At 53.4% G+C, this 19,310-nt stretch overlaps 2 protein-coding genes across 16 annotated transcripts in view; one reads left to right on the top strand and one right to left on the bottom strand.

Annotated features, from left to right (window-relative positions):
• The first annotated feature begins 24 nt into the window (after nt 1-24).
• Nucleotides 25-9,644, top strand: ACTMAP (actin maturation protease). Of its 15 annotated transcripts, none has more exons than XM_054674159.2 (8): nt 30-1,043; nt 5,314-5,382; nt 5,829-5,953; nt 6,316-6,445; nt 6,531-6,597; nt 7,735-7,928; nt 9,066-9,139; nt 9,440-9,644. In XM_054674159.2, the coding sequence occupies exons 1-8, from the start codon at nt 721-723 to the stop codon at nt 9,517-9,519; spliced, it is 1,062 nt and encodes a 353-aa protein (XP_054530134.1). In that variant the 5' UTR covers nt 30-720; the 3' UTR covers nt 9,520-9,644. The 15 variants fall into 15 exon arrangements, with proteins under 15 accessions (XP_063657786.1, XP_054530134.1, XP_054530129.1 ...); XM_054674157.2 differs by having other exon boundaries at nt 32-1,043; nt 6,531-6,607; XM_054674153.2 differs by having other exon boundaries at nt 32-1,043; nt 6,531-6,607; nt 7,735-7,990.
• The window catches only part of ITPKC (inositol-trisphosphate 3-kinase C), a 22,565-nt gene continuing 12,899 nt past the window's right edge, over nt 9,645-19,310 (bottom strand). Inside the window, exons 3-6 of the mRNA XM_063801717.1 lie at nt 17,023-17,227; nt 13,301-13,402; nt 12,619-12,690; nt 9,645-11,149 (exon numbers count right to left, since the gene is read on the bottom strand). Coding sequence (XP_063657787.1) covers nt 10,946-11,149; nt 12,619-12,690; nt 13,301-13,402; nt 17,023-17,227 — 583 coding nt within the window. The 3' untranslated portion in view covers nt 9,645-10,945. The remainder of the gene's footprint in view (nt 11,150-12,618; nt 12,691-13,300; nt 13,403-17,022; nt 17,228-19,310) is intronic.

The raw sequence follows: 19,310 nt of genomic DNA, 5'->3' as shown, positions 1-19,310 counted from the left end.
CACGTGATATGGGAAAGGCAGTGTGCGGGGGCCGCCATTTTCCGGGAGTGGGAGGTGCACTTTACTTCCTGACTGCTTTCCTTTTTCCACTGGTTATCGCGGCGCCCACCGGCCTCTGATCTCTGAGTCTTCTCCAACCCACAGACGTTTTTTGTTGCTCTGGTTCCAGGACCTTCTCCACAACTAGGCCATTTTCCCTGCCAGGTGTCCTTTTTGACCTCTTGACCTCTGACTCAAAGGTCAGCTCAAAGGTTCCGAACTCGGGCCTGGGATGTGAGGGGGGACTGAACCTAAGTTCTCCGAATCTTTAGCCCTGGGTCCCTAAGTCGCACCCTTAAGGCACCTCACTCTAGATCTGAGCCTTCATATCCCAAACTCACTCAAGAGTTTCCACATCCAGCCCCAAAGAATGAGTTAACTCCTACTAACTCTCCACCTAAGACTCCCGAGGTAACCCAACCGGTACCACAGATCCGGTTCCGGATTTAAGGACCGCACCCTGTTAACCGTCAGGTGCCTTATGACTTGAGTCAGCCTCGCAATTCCTGCTCCCATGGTTTCAAATATTAGCCCTGGTCCTTTCACACCCACTGCTCAGCCCCCAGATTCTGGAACTCAGCTCTTAAACCTTTAAAATCTCCATCCCTGAGACCGTTCTCCGTTGGAGGATCCTTCCCTCCCCGCTTTCTGAACCTCTCAACCCCTCCTGTAGACCCCAAAATGACTTCTCCATGCTCTCCTCCCCTAAAACCACCAATTTCTCCTCCAAAAACCCCTGTACCCCAAGCCAGCAGCATTCCATCTCCTCTTCTACCACCAAGTCCCCTGGACTTTTTAGCTTTACCATCCCCTCCCTGGAGTCAGCAGACCCCTGTTCCCCCACCGCCCCCACTGCCTCCTCCACCCGCTGCCACAGGGCCTGCTCCCCTTCATGTCTTCGGCCTGGAGAAGAGCCAGCTCCTGAAGGAGGCCTTTGAGAAGGCTGGCCCGGTCCCCAAGGGCAGAGAAGATGTGAAGAGGCTTCTGAAACTACACAAGGACCGGTAGGGTCTCCATGCCCCACCCACCACCCAGGCTCTGCCCTAGACACTTCACAGATCTCTTGGCGGGTGGGGGGGTTCCCATGTCCTCAAGATCAAACAGCCTGACTACTTAGGTCCCCCACCTAGATCTCTTCCATGGTGGTGTGCCTCCAGCAATGAAGAAAGCTGTCCTCACAAGTGCCCAGTCCAGTCCGGGTGCTTTGGCTCATGCATGTAATCTCAGCACTTTGGGAGGCCGAGGCGGGTGGATCACCTGAGGTCAGGAGTTGGAGACCTGCCTGACCAATATGGTGAAACCGCATCTCTATTAAAAATACAAAAATTAGCCGGGTGTGGTGGCATGCAACTGTAGTCCCAGCTACTCGGGAGGCTGAGGCGGGAGAATCGCTTGAACCCTGGAGGCAGAGGTTGCAGTGAGCCAAAATTGCGCCACTGCACTCCAGCCTGGAAGACAGAGCAAGACTCTGTCTCAAAAAAAAAAAAAAAAAAAGAGCAAATGCCCAGTCTAGTGAGAGAGACAGATGCCTCCACCTTTCCAGACAGTGACAACCCAGAGTGGTCAGGGCTGTCATGACAAAGCCCAGAGGGGTGTCTGACCCAGGCTGGGGAGTCAGGGGGAGCTTCTTGGAGAAGGGGAACCCTGAGTGCTGTTGAGCAAGTCGTGCAAATGCTGTGTGATGAGAGTATATAGCTTGTGCAGGGGCCTGGAGTGAAATGAGGACATGTTCTATTCAAGGAACTGCAAATATGTCCTTAACTTGCCGGGGGAAGTGGCAAACATGGGGCTGTGAAAGCGGCAGAGCCAGCCCACGCAGGACAGAGCGGGTCGTGCAAAGGGACTGAGACTTTCCTGAGGGCACGGGGGAGCCCTGGAGAGGCTCTGTGCAGAAAAGGAGGCTGCCTGTGGAAGTGGTACTTAGGAGCCTTGAGGAAACTGGGACATCCAGGGACCCAGGTGGGAGGGGAAAGGAGAGTGCCAGACCTAGGCTGGGGCCCTGAGGCTGAGGTTTAGTGATTGCCTGGCTGAAGAAAAGAGGGAGAAGCGACTTGCCAGGACTCACATTGAAACTCCAAGCTTTCCAGACACTTTTTTTTTTTTAATGGAGTTTCCCTCTTTCATCCAGGCTGGAGTGAACTGGCGCCCACCACCACGCCCAGCTAATTTTTGTATTTTTAGTAGAGACAGGGTTTGTCATGTTGGCCAGGCTGGCCTCGAACTCCCAACCTCAGGTGATCCACCTGCCTCAGCCTCCCAAAGTGGGATTACAGGCGTGAGCCACTGCGCCTGGCCTCCGGACACATTTATAACCTTCCCTAAATGCCCCCACTGAGATGAGGCAAATTTAATGCAAATTACAGCCACCTTTTACTGAATGCCTTACCCTATGTCAGGCGCTGTTGTGTTTAAATATTAATTTATTGAATCCTCTCAACAACCCCATGAGGTAGAAACTTTTATTGTCTCATTTTCCTGGTGAGAAAACTGAGGCTCATAGAAGTGAAGCCCCTTAGCTATAATGCCCCTTAGCTATAGTGCAGAAAGAGGAAGAGTCCAATTTGAACTCTGGTAGCAGGGCTCCAAGCTGTTTGTTTGTTTGTTTGTTTGTTTTTGGGACAGGGTCTTGCTCTGTTGCCCAGGATGGAATGCAGTAGCTGGATCACAGCTCACTGCAGCCTCAACCTCCCAGGCTCAAGTGATCCTCCCATCTCAGCCTCCAAAATAGCTGGGACCACAGATGTGCGCCACCATGCCCAGCTAATTTTTTGTACATATATATTTTTTTGTAGATATAGAGTCTTGCTGTGTTGCCCAGGCTGGGTCTTGAATTCTTGGGCCCAAGCGATCTTCTTGTCTCAACCTCCCAAAGTGCTGGAATTACAGGCGTTAGCCACCGCACCCAGCCTGGCTCCATGCTTTTTTATTTATTTATTTATTTAGAGATGGAGTTTCGCTCTTATTGCCCAGACAGGAGTGCAGTGGCGTGATCTCAGCTCACTGCAACCTCCGCCTCCCGGGTTCAAGCGATTCTTCTGCCTCGGCCTCCTGAGTAGCTGGGATTACAGGTGCCCACCACCACGCCTGGCTAATTTTTTGTATTTTTAGTAGAGACAGGGTGTCGTCTTGTTGGCCAGGCTGGTCTCGAACTCCTGACCTCAGGTGATCCACCTGCTTCAGCCTCCCAAAGTGCTGGGATTACAGGCGTGAGCTGCCGTACCCGGCCTCCATGCTTTTAATCATACTTATGTGGTATCATCTTTCATCAGGAGGGTACCCTAAACTAGGAACCAGGAGCTCTGAGTCTGCACCCCCCCCACACCCAAACTGAACCTTGCCTTCTTACCAGCCTTGGAATAGGAATAATAAGCATGGGCCGGGCATGGTGGCTCACGCCTATAATCCCAGCACTTTGGGAGGCCAAGGCAGGCAGATCACCTGAGGCCAGGAGTTCGAGACTAGCCTGGCCAACATGGCAAAACCCTGTCTCTACCAAAAATACAAAAATTAGCCAGAAATGGTGGCACACACCTGTAATCCTAGCTACTCGGGAGGCTGAAGCAGGAGAATTGCTTGAACCCAGGAGGTGGAGGTGGCAGTGAGCCAAGATCGCGCCACTGTACTCCAGCCCGGGCGACAGAGCAAGACTCCATCTCAAAAAAAAAAAGGAGGCCGGGCATGGTGGCTCACGCCTGTAATCGCAGCACTTTTCAGAGGCTGAGGCGGGTGGATCACTTGAGGTCAGCAGTTCGAGACCAGCCTGACCAACATGGAGAAACCCCGTATCTACTAAAAATAGAAAAAAGGGCCGGGCGCGGTGGCTCACGCCTGTAATCCCAGCACTTTGGGAGGCTGAGGCGGGCAAATCACGAAGTCAGGAGATCGAGACCATCCTGGCTAACAGGGTGAAACCCCGTTGCTACTAAAAATACAAAAAATTAGCCAGGCGTGGTGGCGGGAGCCTGTAGTCCCAGCTATTCGGGAGGCTGAGGCAGGAGAATGGCGTGAACCCGGGAGGCAGAGCTTGCAGTGAGCCAAGATCGGGCCACTGCACTCCAGCTGTCTCAAAAAAAAAAAAATACAAAAAATTAGCCAGGCATGGTGGCGCATGCCTATAATCCCAGCTACTCAGGAGGCTGAGGCAGGAGAATCGCTTGAACCCAGGAGGTGGAGGTTGTGGTGAGCCGAGATCGCACCATTGCACTCCAGCCGAAGCAACAAGAGGAAAACTCTGTCCCCCAAAAAAAAAAAAAAAAAAAAAAAAAGGAATGAATCCCTCAGGGCCAAACTATCTGAGTGGCCTCCCCCAGGGTACAAAGATTCACTATCAAGGTGATGTTTTAGGCCTTAAGCATGTTGTTACCTGGTTTTATTCAAAGTTCAGTTAAGGGATTTTCATTGTTGAACAGCCCAAGAAACAGACTTGAAGCGAAAAACAAATCACACAGAGTTTGGAGCCTGGGCAGCATAGCATGATCTCATCTCTACTAAAAATAAAAAGAGTCAGGCATGGTGGCTCACGCCTATAATCCCAGCACTTTGGGAGGCCAAGGTGGGTCGATAACCTGAGGTCAGGAATTCGAGACCAGCCTGGCCAACATGGTGAAACCCCATTTCTACTAAAAATACAAAATTAGCTGGGCGTGGTGGCGCATGCCTGTAATCCCAGCTACTCGGGAGGCTGAGGCAGGAGACCCACTTGAACCCGGGAGGTAGGGGTTGCAGTGAGCTGAGATTGCGCTGTTGCACTCCAGTCTGGGCAAAACGAGCAAAACTCTGTCTCAAAATAAAATAAAATAAAAAGAACTAGCTGGACATGGTGGTACATGCCTATACTCCCAGCTACTCAGGAAGCCGAGGCAGGAGGAATAACTTGACCCTGGGAGGTCGAGGCTGCAGTGAGCTTTGATTGCATCATTGCATTCCATCCTGGGCAACAGAGCAAGAAAAAGAGTTGGAGATAGAGATACCACTTTGAGAAATTTCCTCAGATAAACCTGGTTGCAAAGTGCCACCCTTTGCTCCTCACCCTTCAATAACTGAGAGAGCGAGCAGGGAGCAGGCAGGCAGAAGGACCATTCCCACAAACCAGATGAGGAAACTGAAGCTTGGGGAGGGGAAGTCAGTGACTGAACCAGGAGCCGCCTTCAGCCTTAGGACAGCCAGGCCCATATTCCCTTCATCGTCCCTGGATACGCCCACTCCCAGCCAGACCTCAGGGTAGAGGGTGCTTCAGAGCTGGCTCCCTGGTGACTGAGCATGGCTCTGCTTCAGGTTCCGAGGTGACCTGCGGTGGATCCTCTTCTGTGCAGACCTGCCGTCCCTCATCCAAGAAGGCCCTCAGTATGTGCCCTGATGCGGGAACCCCAGCCCATCTGCTGCCTTTACTCTGCCCTTGCTGGGCTTCTTAAGGACTGATCTGGAGAAGAGGAGTGGATTGTCCCTGCTGGGAGGAGGAGGGAAGGAAAGGGGGAACTTTCCACTCAGGCTTCTGAGTGCCTGCATAGTAAACATAGTTGGGACATGCGAGGAATGAACGAATGAGCCTGGTCCATGTCTCTAACTCCACCTTGGTTCCTCCTCCCAGGAAGCTCAGGTGACCTCTCCCCCGCCTTCCACCCCCAGCCCTCCAGCCCTGGGCTCTCCCCTGAAGGGGAGTCAGGTCTCCCACGCTGGCCTGGGAGAGGGGAGGGGGACTCCTCCAGGGCAGCAAACCTGTTCCCCAACTCCAGCTTCCAGGTAAGGGGGCTGTGACATAGGATTGACAGGCTGGGCCTCTCTGTCCCCAGATGCGGGCTGGTGGCCTTGTGGATGGCAGGTACTCTCCTGTCGCCCCCCAGTGGCGTCCCCCTGGAGAGACTCATACGGGTGGCCACGGAAAGAGGCTACACGGCCCAGGGAGAGATGTTCTCAGGTGAGCTGGGTGACTGCGTGCTCCATCATCTCTTCATGAGGCTGGGACCAGAGAGGCTGGGTGGGATGCTGGCAGCCGTGTGTCAGGGTGTCTCATTCCATTCTTTGGGCCCTTCCCACTGCCCAGTAGAGCAGAGAGGTTACAAGATGGACTTGAGCTGGCTGCCTAGGTTGCAAACCCAGCTCTGCCACCTCTTTGCTGGGGCCATGGACAAGCCACTGACGCTCTTTGTGCCTCATTTTCTGCATTTGTACCAAGGGGTGGAAGGTCATGGTGAGGGTTGGAAGCATCGCCCACTGTGAGCCCTCAGCACGGTGCTGGGCACATGCAGCAAGCCCCCTCTGTGTGCTCTCACCCTGCAGTGGCCGATATGGGCAGGCTGGCCCAGGAGGTGCTGGGCTGCCAGGCCAAGCTGCTCTCTGGTGGCCTGGGCGGTCCCAACAGAGACCTCGTCCTGCAGCACCTGGTCACTGGACATCCCCTGCTCATCCCGTATCCCAGGGCCTGGGAGAGAGGAGGGCAGGGGTGGCAAAGGGTGGGTCCCAGGGCGACACCATCGTTTTTACCTTAATGCCAGCACCAGCTACGACGAGGACTTCAACCATGAGCCATGTCAGAGGAAGGGCCACAAGGCACACTGGGCGGTGAGTGCAGGTGGGTTCCCCCTCCTTCGTCTGCACCCCTCAACCTGGGTCTCCCCGGCCTCCATTAATCCTCCTGACATTCTCACCCCTTGTGCTGGTGCCTCCCCAGCCAGGCTGGGCACTTAGCATTAGCACCGGGCAGGCTGGGCCCCAGGTGTCTGCCAGTTGGAGCTTCTACAAACAAGCTCAGAGCACAGATTTCAGGATCAGACCGTCTGGGCTCCAGGCCTGGCACAGCCTCTTCTAGGCTCTGTGACTCTGGGCAGGTATCATCACCTCTCTGGACAGCTCCTTTCCCCATCTGGAAATCGGGGGTAACAGTACCCACCTCATAAGGCTGCCTTGTAGGCAGAGCACTCAGCACTCTTAGAACAAGGCTTGGCCAGGCGCGGTGGCTCACGCCTGTAATCCCAGCACTTCGGGAGGCCAAGGTGGGTGGATCGCTTGAGGTCAGGAGTTTGAGACCAGCCTGGCCAACATGGTGATACCCTGTCTCTACTAAAAATACAAAAATTAGCCAGGCGTGGTGGTGTATGCCTGAAATCCTAGCTACTTGGGAGGCTGAAGCAGGAAAATTGCTTGGACCTGGGAGGCGGAGGTTGCAGTGAGCTGAGATCGTGCCACTGCACTCCAACCTGGGTGACAGAGCAAGACTCCATCTCAAAAAAAAAAATAGAACAGGGCTTGGCGTGTGACATGTCTCTGTAAGTATTACCAGCACCGTTTTCATCATTCCCCCTGCCTGAAAGAAAGAAGGCCAGGTTGGTCCGCGTCAGGAGGTCCGGGGGAGGCTCCACTCAGCTTCTTCATGGCTTTGTGGTCTTGACAGCTCCTCTTGGAGCCTCTTCCCTAAACAGCTGAGGATGACCGGGTGACGGCATTTGCTTCATCTCATGCTGCCTCCCCACCTCCCCTGTGCTCAGGCCAGATGAGGCAAGACTTAAAACACCTACAGCTTTGGAGCCGGGTGCCACGGTGGGTCCAAATCCCAACCCACTGGCCACCACTAACGTCACCGTAACCTAGGAATGGCAGCTGCACCCACCCTGGAGGGCCGGGAGAGGGCGGAACTTAGTGAGCCCCAGCACCTGGTCCTGGCTCAGTCACTGCCACTCACCACCTTCTCCTCTCCCCCAGGGGTCCTGCTGGGTGTTCAGGCTGTGCCCAGTCTCGGCTACACTGAGGACCCTGAGCTGCCGGGCCTGTTCCACCCAGTGCTGGGCACGCCCTGCCAACCACCATCCCTGCCAGAGGAGGGCTCCCCGGGAGCTGTCTACCTGCTGTCCAAGCAGGGCAAGAGTTGGCACTATCAGCTGTGGGACTACGACCAGGTCCGGGAGAGCAACCTGCAGCTGACGGACTTCTCGCCCTCACGGGCCACTGACGGCCGGGTGTACGTGGTGCCCGTGGGTGGGGTACGGGCTGGCCTCTGTGGCCAGGCCCTGCTCCTCACACCACAGGACTGCAGCCATTAGCTGGGGCTGCGGTTTCAGGCTGCAGCCTAGCTCGGTCACCATTTGAAGTGTGCCTACACTTCTCCCACTGTGTGATGGCGACAAGATTGAAGCTAGGTCTCAGGGGTGTCCAGTCCTCCTTCATCAGGGCCACCCCCTGCAGTATTGAGCACCAGCTGGTCCCTCTAGGGAGAGATTGACAACAGCCCAGACCCTGCGGCCTGCCTATTCCATCTGAATGTCACATCGTCTGTTTCTCACTAGGGGCCGCCTCTGTCATCTCACTAGACATCTAAGGAACCTCCTGCCTGGGCCCTCTGCTTCTCACAGGACAGGGACACTGAACTGCGTCAGCCTCAGCTCACCCCTCCTTAGCCCAAGGTCTTCCTCACGCTTGCCACCTACTAGTCATACTGGCCTTTTAGATCCCTGAAGTGTTGTTCAAATCCCCGGATCATTGAGTCCCACCCCCAGCCCTCTGCTGCGGATCACTCCTTAACTTCTCCATTGGGGCTCAGGTATCACTACCTCAGGGAAGAGTCCTGCAGCCCCAGTCAAGACACCCCTCCCCCACCTCATGTCTTCACAGTTTTAAAGCCCATCTGGGAGCAGTTACCTGTGCCAGCCCCTCTACCTGTGTTAGCAGATCTGGCAACCCTGTAAGGGGGGGGTGCTAGATGGACCCGATTTGACAGATGGCAAGACTGAGGCCTGGAGAAGTGGAATCGCTGGCCTGAGGTCACATGACTAGCACGTGGCAGGGTCAGGATTCAAGCTAGGTAGTCAGTATCTCAGCCAGGCTGTCTCCTGGCTCCCTGAACATTATGGTGCTGACCACAAACGTTCCTGTCCACCCATACAAACTTCTAGTGAGTGTGTGTGATTACTAGCTTCATGAGTACCTGACCCCTCCACTCTGAAGGAGGAACAGGCCTGTCTGGATCACTTCTCTGTCCCTAACTAAGCCCATCTCATTTAGGGAAACTACAGAGCACTGTTGCTTTTTTTTTTTAGATGGAGTCTCGTTCTGTCGTCCAGGCTGGAGTGCGGTGGCGTGATCTCAGCTCACTCCAGCCTCCACTTCCCAGGTTCAAGTGATTCTCCTGCCTCAGCCCCCCAAGTAACTGGGATTACAGGCATGCACCATCATGCCTGGCTAATTTTTTGTATTTTTAGTAGAGACGGGGCTTTGCCATGTTGGCCAGGCTGGTCTCGAACTCCTGACCTCAAGTAATCCACCCGCCTCGGCCTCCCAAAGTGCTGGGATTACAGGTGTGAGCCACTGAGCCCGGCCACAGTGCAGTATTTCTAACCAGTGATCAGGGTAAAGAGGATGCGTGTCCACCATCCCAGCCCTGATCAGCCTGTCTGTGCATCCCCCATCCCAGCCAGGGCTTGGAGCAGCCTTGCTCACCACCGTGTCCCCTGCATTGTAACACATCCAGGCACAAGAATAGCCGCCCAGTGACTGCCAAGTGAGTGAACCAGCCTGCTCGGAGCCTGCCTCTTTCCCAAACTGCTCATTATCCTGTTACCCCACCCAGCCCACGTGTCCAAATACACTCCAGATGCAAAATAAAAAGCTCTACGACATTGGCTCTGAATGTTCTGTTTATTGGGGTGTTGTCATGGGTAGGAGGCTCAGCAGAGCCATTCTGCCTCCTGCTTCCCAGTACTACCCCGTCCAGCAACTGCCTCTCATATAAGTAAGTATCAAGATGGTCAGTAGAAAAGGAGAGCATCTCCTCAGCCCTGGAAGACAGTGTGGGAGCTTCAGCTTAAGGAAGAGGTAGGTGCCTGTCCGCCAGCCCAGCCTCAAGGGCCAGGAAAACCTGGCTATGGGTGCTGGAGTGGCCGTTAGCCACACCCCAGGGTTCTACAGTCTTTGGTTTGGATCAGGCTGCAGGCCAGGGTCCTGGCTGGCAGCCCCACCCACCCTGCGCCTCTGACACACACCCAGCGCTTTTCCCTGCAGGGGCCCGGGATTGGATGGGGCCCTCCTGAGTGCAGCAGCTCTGAGTTGCAAGGGGAGGCCCACTTTCCCAGCCTCTGAACCTCCTTTCTGCCACTGCAGTTTGCTGGGAGAAAGGAGAGAGAAGCCTGGGGGTCAGGCAGGAGGTGTAAGTCCTGAGGCCGGATCTGGTGCACAGAGGAGCGAGGTACTGTCACAGTGCTGGCACAGAAGCTGGGATGTGGCTGTGGTTTGGGTCTGCAGGTCGTCAGCAGAGTCCGCTGAGGAACACGGAGGATCCCACAGGGCCACGGCAGGGCAGGATACCGCCCAGCGGTATCAGCCCTCAGGCCGCATCCAGTCCCATGGGGTCATGCCCTCTGAGCCTCTTGTCGCTCAGCACTCAAATGGCTCCCTGGTGAAGACATGGACTGTCACTCTCCCCAGATGGTCCAGCAGCGCCTGCATCTGTTCACCAACGATGCCTGACCCTCTGAGGCGCCAAAGATGAGCCTGACCCAGTCCCTGGCCTCAGCCAGCTGGCAGCCTGGAGGCTGACAGGGAGGCAGGTTAGAAGTGATTCGTGTGTCCACAGGCACCCTGTCACACCATACCCTGTGACATGTGAACTGAATGCTCTCAGGGCAGCCCCTCAGAAGCCTTCCCGGCAGATCGGGGGACCCCGTTCTGGTTTTTCTGACTCACTGCCTCATCACCTTCCTTCCAGGGCCCCAAAACCCCTGCATCATGATGGGGCCAGGTGCTACCTGGTCTCCCAAGGCCCTTCAGACTTTTCCACGTTGGTCTCGTGTGGCACATGACACAATCTCTCCCGTCCCTGGAGGCCAGCTCCCCCATGGCCAACCTCAGGCCTCCCATGGCATCTCAGGGCTCCTCCAGCCAGACTGGCGCCATCCAATTAACCTGATGGTGGCTGAGCAGCTCAGCTCTGTGCCAGCCCCTGCAGGAGGCAGATCATGTTGTCCAGGCCCCAGAGGTAGCCGTCCTCACGGTTGCCCTCAGCCCAGGGCAGCCTGTGGCTGAGCGTCTGGTGGTCGGGCAAGGCCACCGTCTTGCCGAAGTCTATCATCCAGACCTTGGCCAGGCCGGTGTGGTCGTGCACGAAGAGGAGGGAGCTGCCTACCACCTGCCGGGGGAGAGACGGGAGGTTAAGGGAGGAGCAGGCACTGGCCAAGGTCCCTTCCTGACAGGCAGCAGAGCAGGGTGATTGACAGCATGAACCCTGAAGCCTGGCTGCCTGATTCATATCCTGGCTGTGCCACCTCCTGTCTGTGCAGCCTTAGGCAGGTGTCTTAACCTCTCTGTGGTTCTGCGTCCTCATATACAAAGTGAGAGTAATACAGTTAGTCTCCCCAGTCCGTGGTTTCATTTTCTTTGGTTTTAGTTACTCTCAGTCAACTGCGATCCAAAAATATTAAGTGGAAAATTCCAGAAACAAACAACGTGTAAGTTTTAAGTTGCACATTGTTTTAAGTACTGTGATGAAATCTCGTGCCATCCTGCTTCGTCCCACCTGGGATGCGAATCATCCCTTTGTTCAGCAAGTCTATGCTGTATCCGCAACCCACCCACTAGTCACCTAGGAGCCATCTTGGTTATCAGATCGAGAAAACACAGTCTATAGTTCAGTACTATCCACAGTTTCCGGCATCCACTGGGGGTTTGGAGGAGATCACCTGAGGATAAGGGGTCGACTGTAGGATCATTTACCTCAGAGGCTGCTGGGCATATTATATGTAGGAATTAATCTACATTAAGTGCTTAAGACAGTGCTTGGTACATAGCAAATACACAGCAAATGTTCAGTGTGAGGCATAATCAAAATGCACTGCAGCCTTGACCTCCTGGACTCAAGCCCTCTTCCTGCCTCAGCCTCCTGAGTAGCTGAGACTACAGGTGTGCACCACCATGCCTAGCTTTGCTTTTTTTTTGAGACAGAGTCTCACTCTGTTGCCCAGGCTGGAGTGCAGCGGCACAATCTCGGCTCACTGCAAGCTCCACCTCCCGGGTTCATGCCATTCTCTTGCCTCAGCCTCCCAAGTAGCTGGGACTACAGGCGCCCGCCACCACGCCCGGCTAATTTTTTGTATTTTTTAGTAGAGACGGGGTTTCACTGTGTTAGCCAGGATGGTCTCGATCTCCTGACCTCGTGATCTGCTCACCTCGGCCTCCCAAAGTGCTGGGATTACAGGCATGAGCCACCGCGCCCAGCCAATTTTTGTATTTTTAATAGAGACGGGGTTTCGCCATGTTGGCCAGGCTGGCCTCAAACTCCCGACCTCAAGTGATCCGCCCGCCTCAGCCTCCCAAAGTGCTGGGATTACAGGCATGAGCCACTGCACCCGGCCTTTTTTTTTTTTTTTTTTCTTTTTTCAAATAGAGACGGGGTCTTGCTATGCTTCCCAGGCTGGTCTTGGCACTCCTGGGCTCCAGCAATCCTCCCACCTCAGCCTCCCAAAGTGCTGGTATTACAGGTGCGGGCCACAACGCCCAGCCCCTTTTTATATCTTTGACCTGTAACTCATCAATGGTTTCCCCTCCATGCACCTGGACCCCGACACCCATACATCTACCCATGGAAGCCAGGGCTCGCACCTCATGGGTCTTGAAGAAGGGGGAGATCTCCAGAGCTTCACGAAGTTCTTCTAGGCGTGCCACGTACTTTTGCTGTGTGACAGGGAGCATTCTTTGGTTAGCATGGGGACTTTGTGGGGCCTTGCCCACCTTGAGCTCTGACCTCACCCCATTCCCCCAAAGCAGCAGGCAGGCTCTAGCCAGGATGGAATAGGGGAGCCACGGGGAAGACAGGGCAGAGGAGTGAGGGCTTGGATTCATCAAGGTGGCATGGAGAAGAGTGGTGGATTCCATGAATTTCCACTCCCATCCGGAGGCGGAGTCTGTCTCCAGACCCCTCGATCCAGGCTGGGTCACATGACTTGCCGAACGGCAGAAATGATGGTGGCCATTCTGAGCTCTTGCATCAAGAGGCCTTGCATTTTTACTTGTTCTCTTGGCCCCCTGCCTCCACTGTGAGAACAAGCCCAGGCCATCCTGCTATCGAGAGACGTGCGGCCAAGTCATGAGCCAACCGGCAGAGCTGGGAGCAGGGCCCCCTGGACCAGCCAGCCTTGCCAAGCCACCAGCTGACCTCAGACTGAGCAAAGCCAGCCAGTATCAGTCCAGCCCCACCCAAAGCAGAAGACCACTGACTCTGGAGCAAGAATAAATGGTGGCTGTCTTAAGCTGCTACATTCTGGGACATGGGTGTCCCACTCACCAGGATGACGTGGTCTCCATCCACGAAGTCCTCCAGCACTTTTGTCACCTGCTCCAGTGCCTGCGTCTTCTTGAAGTTGGTGTTACAGGTCCCATCTGCCTTCTGTAGGGCAGGGTATGGAGGGGCAGGGTCATGGGCTTTTCCTTCCCACGCCCAATACCCAGCAACCTCAAATACCTCCCAGGAGGCCGGGCGCGGTGGCCAAGACCAGCCTGGGCAACACAGCAAGACCCCATCTCTATTTAAAAAAAAAAAAAAATTCTGGTGTGGTAGTATGCACCTGTGGTCCCAGGTGTGGGATCATGCCTATAACCCCAGTGCTTTGGGAGGCCGAGGCGGGAGGATCACTTGAGGTCAGGAGTTCACAACCAGCCTGGCCAACATGGTGAAACCCCATCTCTACTAAAAACACAAAAAATTAGCCAAGTGTGGTGGCGGGCGCCTGTAATCCCAGCTACTCGGGAGGCTGAGGCAGGAAAATCGCTTAAACCCGGGAGGCAGAGGTTGCAGTGAGCATTGATTGCACCACTACATTCGAGCCTGGGTGACAGAACAAGACTCTGTCTCAAAAAAAACAACTTCCCGGGGCCATCCACCTGCCTGCACACTTGCTGCCAGAGGAGGAAGCCAGCTTACCTGCCCAGCCCAGCTCAACCCAGCCCCAGGTCACATGCCTGAGCCCCAGTCCTTCCACACCCTTCCAACCTTGAACCTCCTGGTTGAACCCATCTAGGAAAGTGGGCTTTGGAGCAGGGTGGAGCTGGCTGTGAATCGTGACTCTGGTCTTTTCTTTTTTTTTTTGACAGAGTCTCACTCTGTCACCCACGCTGGAGTGCAGTGGTGTAGTCTGGGCTCACTGCAAGCTCCGCCCCCCGGGTTCATGCCATTCTCCTGCCTCAGCCTCCTGATAGCTGGGACTACAGGCTCCCGCCACCACGCCTGGCTAATTTTTTGTATTTTTAGTAGCAACGGGGTTTCACCATGTTAGCCAGGATGGTCTCGATCTCCTGACCTCATGATCCGCCCGCCTCGGCCTCCCAAAGTGCTGGGATTACAGGCGTGAGCCACTGCACCTGGCCGTGACTCTGCTCTTTTCTAGCTGGGCAGTCTTAAGTCATTTCAGCTGCCTCAGCCTCAGTTTCCTCATCTGGAAAACGGGAATTGTGTTGGTGTCTACTTGCTAAGGCTGGTGTAAGGATTAGAGGAAACCAGGTGTGTAGGATGCACAGCACAGTGCCTGGCATATAGTTATTTGAGACTAATGAGACTAATGTTATCTGTTATGTTTCAGTAGGGCTCAGAGAACCCACCTAAGTCATCTGCCACACTGTGCCAGGTGCTATGTGGGCACTTGGCGATAGGGAGTAACACGACAGACACAGTCAGATGAGGGGGCAGACACTGATTAAGATGATCAGAAAGGAAGATAAGAATAATGAAAGAGTATAAGGAGCTATGAGGAGGTGAAGAGGGGACCCTGATCAGTAGAACAGAAATCAGGGAGGGCTTCCCTGAGGAAGCAAAATTTGAAAGGAGACAGAAAAATGACTGAGAATCAACCAGACCAGGGGGCACAGATGGAAGAGACCAGGGTGTGGTGGCACGCACCTGTGTCCCAGCTACTCAAAAGACTGAGGTGGGGGGATCACTTGAGTTTAGGAGATTGAGGCTGCAGTGAGCTGTGATCGCGCCACTGTACTCCAGCCTGAGGGATGACAGAGTGAGACCCTGTCTCAAAAAAAAAAAAAAATAGAAGAGCATTCCTGGCAGAGGGGTGCAGAGGCCTTGTGGCAGGAAAAAGCAAGCCTATTTCAAGTAAATGCAAGTGCTTCACTGTGCCTGAAGGTACACAAAAAGAATGAGAGGAATGAGAGGTTGGGCGTGGTGGCTCACGCCTATAATCCCTGCACTTTGGGAGGTAAGGCAGGCAGATCACTTGAGGCCAGGAGTTCAAGATCAGCCTGGTCAACATAGTGAAACCCCGCCTCTCTTAAAAATACAAACATTAGGCCGGGCACAGTGGCTCATGCCTGTAATCATCCCAGCACTTTGTGAGGCCAAGGCGGGTAGATCACAAGGTCAGGAGTTCAGGACCAGCCTGGTCAATATGGTGAAACCCTGTCTCTACTAAAAATACAAAAATTAGCCAGGAGCGGTGGCGCACACCTGTAATCCCAGCTACTTGGGAGGCTGAGGCAGAAGAATCGCTTGAACCCGGGAGGCAGAGGTTTGCAGTGAGCTAAGACTGTACTACTGCACTCTAGCCTGGGCAACAGAGCGAGACTCTGTCTCAAAAAAAAAAAAAAAAAAACAATTAGCCAGGCATGGTAGTGCGTGCCAGTAATCACGTCAAGTCAGGAAGCTGAGGTGGGAGAATCGCTTGAACCCAAGAGGTGGAGGTTGCAATCAGTTGAGACTGTGCCATGGCACTCTAGCCTGGGTGACACAGCGAGACTCTTTCTCAAAAAAAAAGAAAAGAGAAGAATGAGAGAGAAGAGGCTAGATCCTAGAGGGCCCTACAGGCTATGGAACTTCGCTTCAAGGTACTAGGGAGCCACAGAAGGGTTTCGAACAGGAGAATGGCATGGTCGGATCTGCAACAGGCATTCTGATACATTGCTGGTGGGATGTGCAGTGGCATAACACCGAGAGCGGAAGTTTGGTCATCTCTCGCAAATTTCCCATGTCTTTAAGCTTTGACCCAGGAGTCCTGCTTCTGGAAATCTACAGCTTAATCTGCATACTTGCAAAATGTCTTATATACAAAGTGATTCTTTGAGGCCTGCTAATGGCAAAAAATGGAAACAACCCAGGTGTCTGTCTATAGGGGACCAGGCACAGTCACAAAAACAGTGTTACATAGCTGTGGGGGAAAAAAAAACAGAAAAAGGAAGCTTTCTATGGAATGATGTGGAAAACTCTGCAGGGTGTTACTATTAAGTGAAAATAGCAAAGTACCAATCAGTATGCGTACTGAGGAACATTTCGGATCTACAACTCCATTTACTGGCACTAACAGGAAGAAATACAAGAAACTGACAAAGTGGTTCCCCATGAGCAGGTAGAGGGATAGAGGGACAGAATGGGAAGGACAGCAGCAGAGTTGGGAGAGAAATTTCTCCACATTTACCCTTTTATAATATTATTTTGACTTCTGAACTGTGTGACTAGCTATTCAAACAATTTTTTTTCTTATAGAAACAGAAGCTCCCTATGTTGGCCAGCTTAGTCCTGAACTACTCCTGGCCTCAAGCAATCCTCCTGCCTTGGCCTCCCAAAGTGCTGGGATTACAGGCATGAGCCACCATGCCTGGCCTATTCATACAATTATATTTAATTTGACAAAGAAAAAGGAATGCAAGAAAGAAAAAGAGAAACCTTCTCCATAGCTGGGGAAAGGGATCCCTCCAGCTCTTGTGCTGCAGGGAGACCAGGGCCAGGATGCCCAGGGAGACAGAGGCAGGAGAAGATGGGGCTGGACTAGGACATGACCATGGAGAAGGAGAGGAGGAAAAGATGGACTCAGGAGATGCTCAGGCAGACAGATAAACAGAACCTGGGCTCTGATGGGTATGGAGGTAAGAGAGAGGCTGGGCTTCCCCAGCCCCAGCCTTTCATCCCACGCCGTCTCCTGCACTCTCTCGTGGCTTTCCCCAAGAAGCCCTGCCTGGGATCTGGCTATAGGCCTTCCCGGGACAGGCCAGGCGGTTCCTGGTCCTCACCTTGATGCCCTCGATCCGGAAACCCAGGGTAGAGGTGGAGCTCATGGTTTCCCTCCACTGCATGTAGCGGGGCTTGGTGACTGCACCCTGGGCATGCTCCTCAGGGGTAGGGGCCCCAGGGTCCACAGCCACCATCTTCTCATACATGTCCTTCCGGGGACGGGGACGTTCCCGTGCCTTCACTAGCTCCTCTTCCAGATAGGTCCTGAGCACACAGAGGATGTGAAAAAGGAAATTATGTAGAACAAACTGGAGGGCTTACCCTTCCTGATATTAAGACATAAAGCCACAGTGTGGCACAAGAATGGGTAAATCAACGCACAGAATACAACAGAGTCCACAAAGACACACACGTAGAGTTGTGCAGTTATGACAAGGCACTGCAATTCAGTGGGGAAAGGGAAGTCTTTTCAATAAACAGTGCTGGGTCAACAATCCATATGGAAAAAAATGAACCTGATCCCTACCTCCCACACACAGAAACATTAATTCTATCTGGAATGTAGGTCTAAATATGAAAGCTAAAACAATAAAGCTTGTAGAAGAAAACATAATATTTGCATGATCTTGGAGTAGGAAAAGATTTCTTAAACACAATGAAAAAAACTGACAAACTGGACTAAATTAAAGGTAGGGCCAGGTGCAGTGTTCACATCTGTAATCCCAACACTTTGGGAGGCCAAGGCAGGAGGTTCACTTGAGCCCAGAAAGTCAAGATCAGCCTCGGCAACATAGCGAGACCCGGTGTTAGTTACAATGTATATTGGTTTCCCTCTATGGTTCCTGGCTGGTAACTCTCATAGCCCTTGTTACAATCTTTTTTTTTTTTTTTTTTTTTTTTGACGCCCGCCCGAGCTAGAGTGCAATGGAATGGTGGTGATCTCGGCTCACTGCAACCTCTGCCTCGTGGATTCAAGTGATTCTCCTGCCTCAGCCTCCTGAGTAGCTGGGATTACAGGTGCCCACCACCACATCTGGATAATTTTTTGTATTTTTAGTAGAGATGGGGTTTCACGATGTTGGCCAGGCTGGTCTCGAACTCCTGACCTCGTGATCGGCCTGCCTCTGCCTCCCATTTACAAGTGTGAGCCACTACGCCCAGCCTTTTTTTTTTTTTTTTTTTTTTTTTTTTTTTTTTTTTTTTTTTTTTTTTGAGATGGAGTCTTGCTCTGTCGCCAAGGCTGGAGTACAGTGGCGTGATCTTGGCTCACTGCAACTTCTAGGACCTCCCGGGTTCAAGTGATCCTCCCACCTCAGCCTCCTGAGTAGCTGGAATTACAAGAGTATACCACCACACCTGGCACATTTTTGTATTTTTTTAGTAGAGTCAGAGTTTCACCATGTTGCCCAGGCTTGTCTTGAACTCCTGGCCTCAAGTGATCTGCCTGCCTTGGCCTCCCAAAGTGCTGGGATTACAGGCATGAGCCACTGCGCCCGGCCACAATCTTTTGTTATAATTTTAGGTGTGTTAGATCTCAGAAGCTGGCTCAAGAAACCAAAATCTCTGACCTCCTCCTGCCCTCCTTTCACCTGCCCCAAGGCAGGACTCTAATCTTTCCCCACCTTCCTGACTGTGGGTCTTAGGACCCTCCCCAGAGAGGATCCCACCCTATACTCTGGGGGAAGGAATGCTGGTGTCTTAAAGCCTCCATAAAAACCCAAGGATTAGGCTGGGCATGGTGGCTCACACCTCTAATCCCAGCACTTTGGGAGGCCAAGGCGGGCGGATCAGGCCACTGCATTCCAGCCTGGGACACAGAGCAAGACTCCCTCTCAAAAAAAAAAAAAACCCAAGGATTGGGCTCAGGAGCTTCCAGATAGCTGACCCTGTGGAGGTTCCTGGAGCATGGTGCGCCCAGGGAGGGCATGGAAGCTCCGTACCCCTTCCCCCATACCTTGCCCTACACACTACCTTGCCCTACACTTCTCTTCATCTTTTGCAGTATCCTTTGTAGCAGTACCCAACCAGGGACTGGTTTTGTAGAAGACAATTTTTCCCACAGACTGTGAGGGGGATGGTTTCTGGATGAAACTCTTCTACCTCAGGTCATCAAGTATCAATTAGATTCTCATAGGAACATACAATCTAGATCCCTTGCAGGCACAGTTCACAATAGGGTTCGCCCTCCAGAGAATCTCCTGCCCGCTAGTCTGACAGGAGGTGGAGTTCAAGCGGTAATGCTCGCTGGCCTCCTACGGTGGGGCCCCGTTCCTAAGAGGCCATGGACCGGTACTGGTCTGCGGCCCAGGGGTTGGGGACCCCTGCTTTATATTAAACCAGTAAAGGT

Source organism: Pan troglodytes, chromosome 20 (genome assembly GCF_028858775.2).
Source record: "Pan troglodytes isolate AG18354 chromosome 20, NHGRI_mPanTro3-v2.0_pri, whole genome shotgun sequence".
NCBI lineage: Eukaryota > Metazoa > Chordata > Mammalia > Primates > Hominidae > Pan > Pan troglodytes.
The sequence above is the reverse complement of the archived record's forward strand: the minus strand, read 5'-3'. Positions and strand labels throughout refer to the sequence as shown.

What these genes read in the sequence shown, in the direction of transcription:
- ACTMAP (XM_054674151.2), top strand. Translation starts at nt 721, where the DNA reads ATGACTTCTCCATGCTCTCCTCCCCTAAAACCACCAATTTCTCCTCCA. An exon ending in CTCATCCAAGAAGGCCCTCA is followed by an intron (nt 5,383 to 5,828) that starts GTATGTGCCCTG and finishes CTCTGTCCCCAG; the next exon opens with ATGCGGGCTGGTGGCCTTGT. An exon ending in ACACTGGGCGGTGAGTGCAG is followed by an intron (nt 6,608 to 7,734) that starts GTGGGTTCCCCC and finishes CCTCTCCCCCAG; the next exon opens with GGGTCCTGCTGGGTGTTCAG.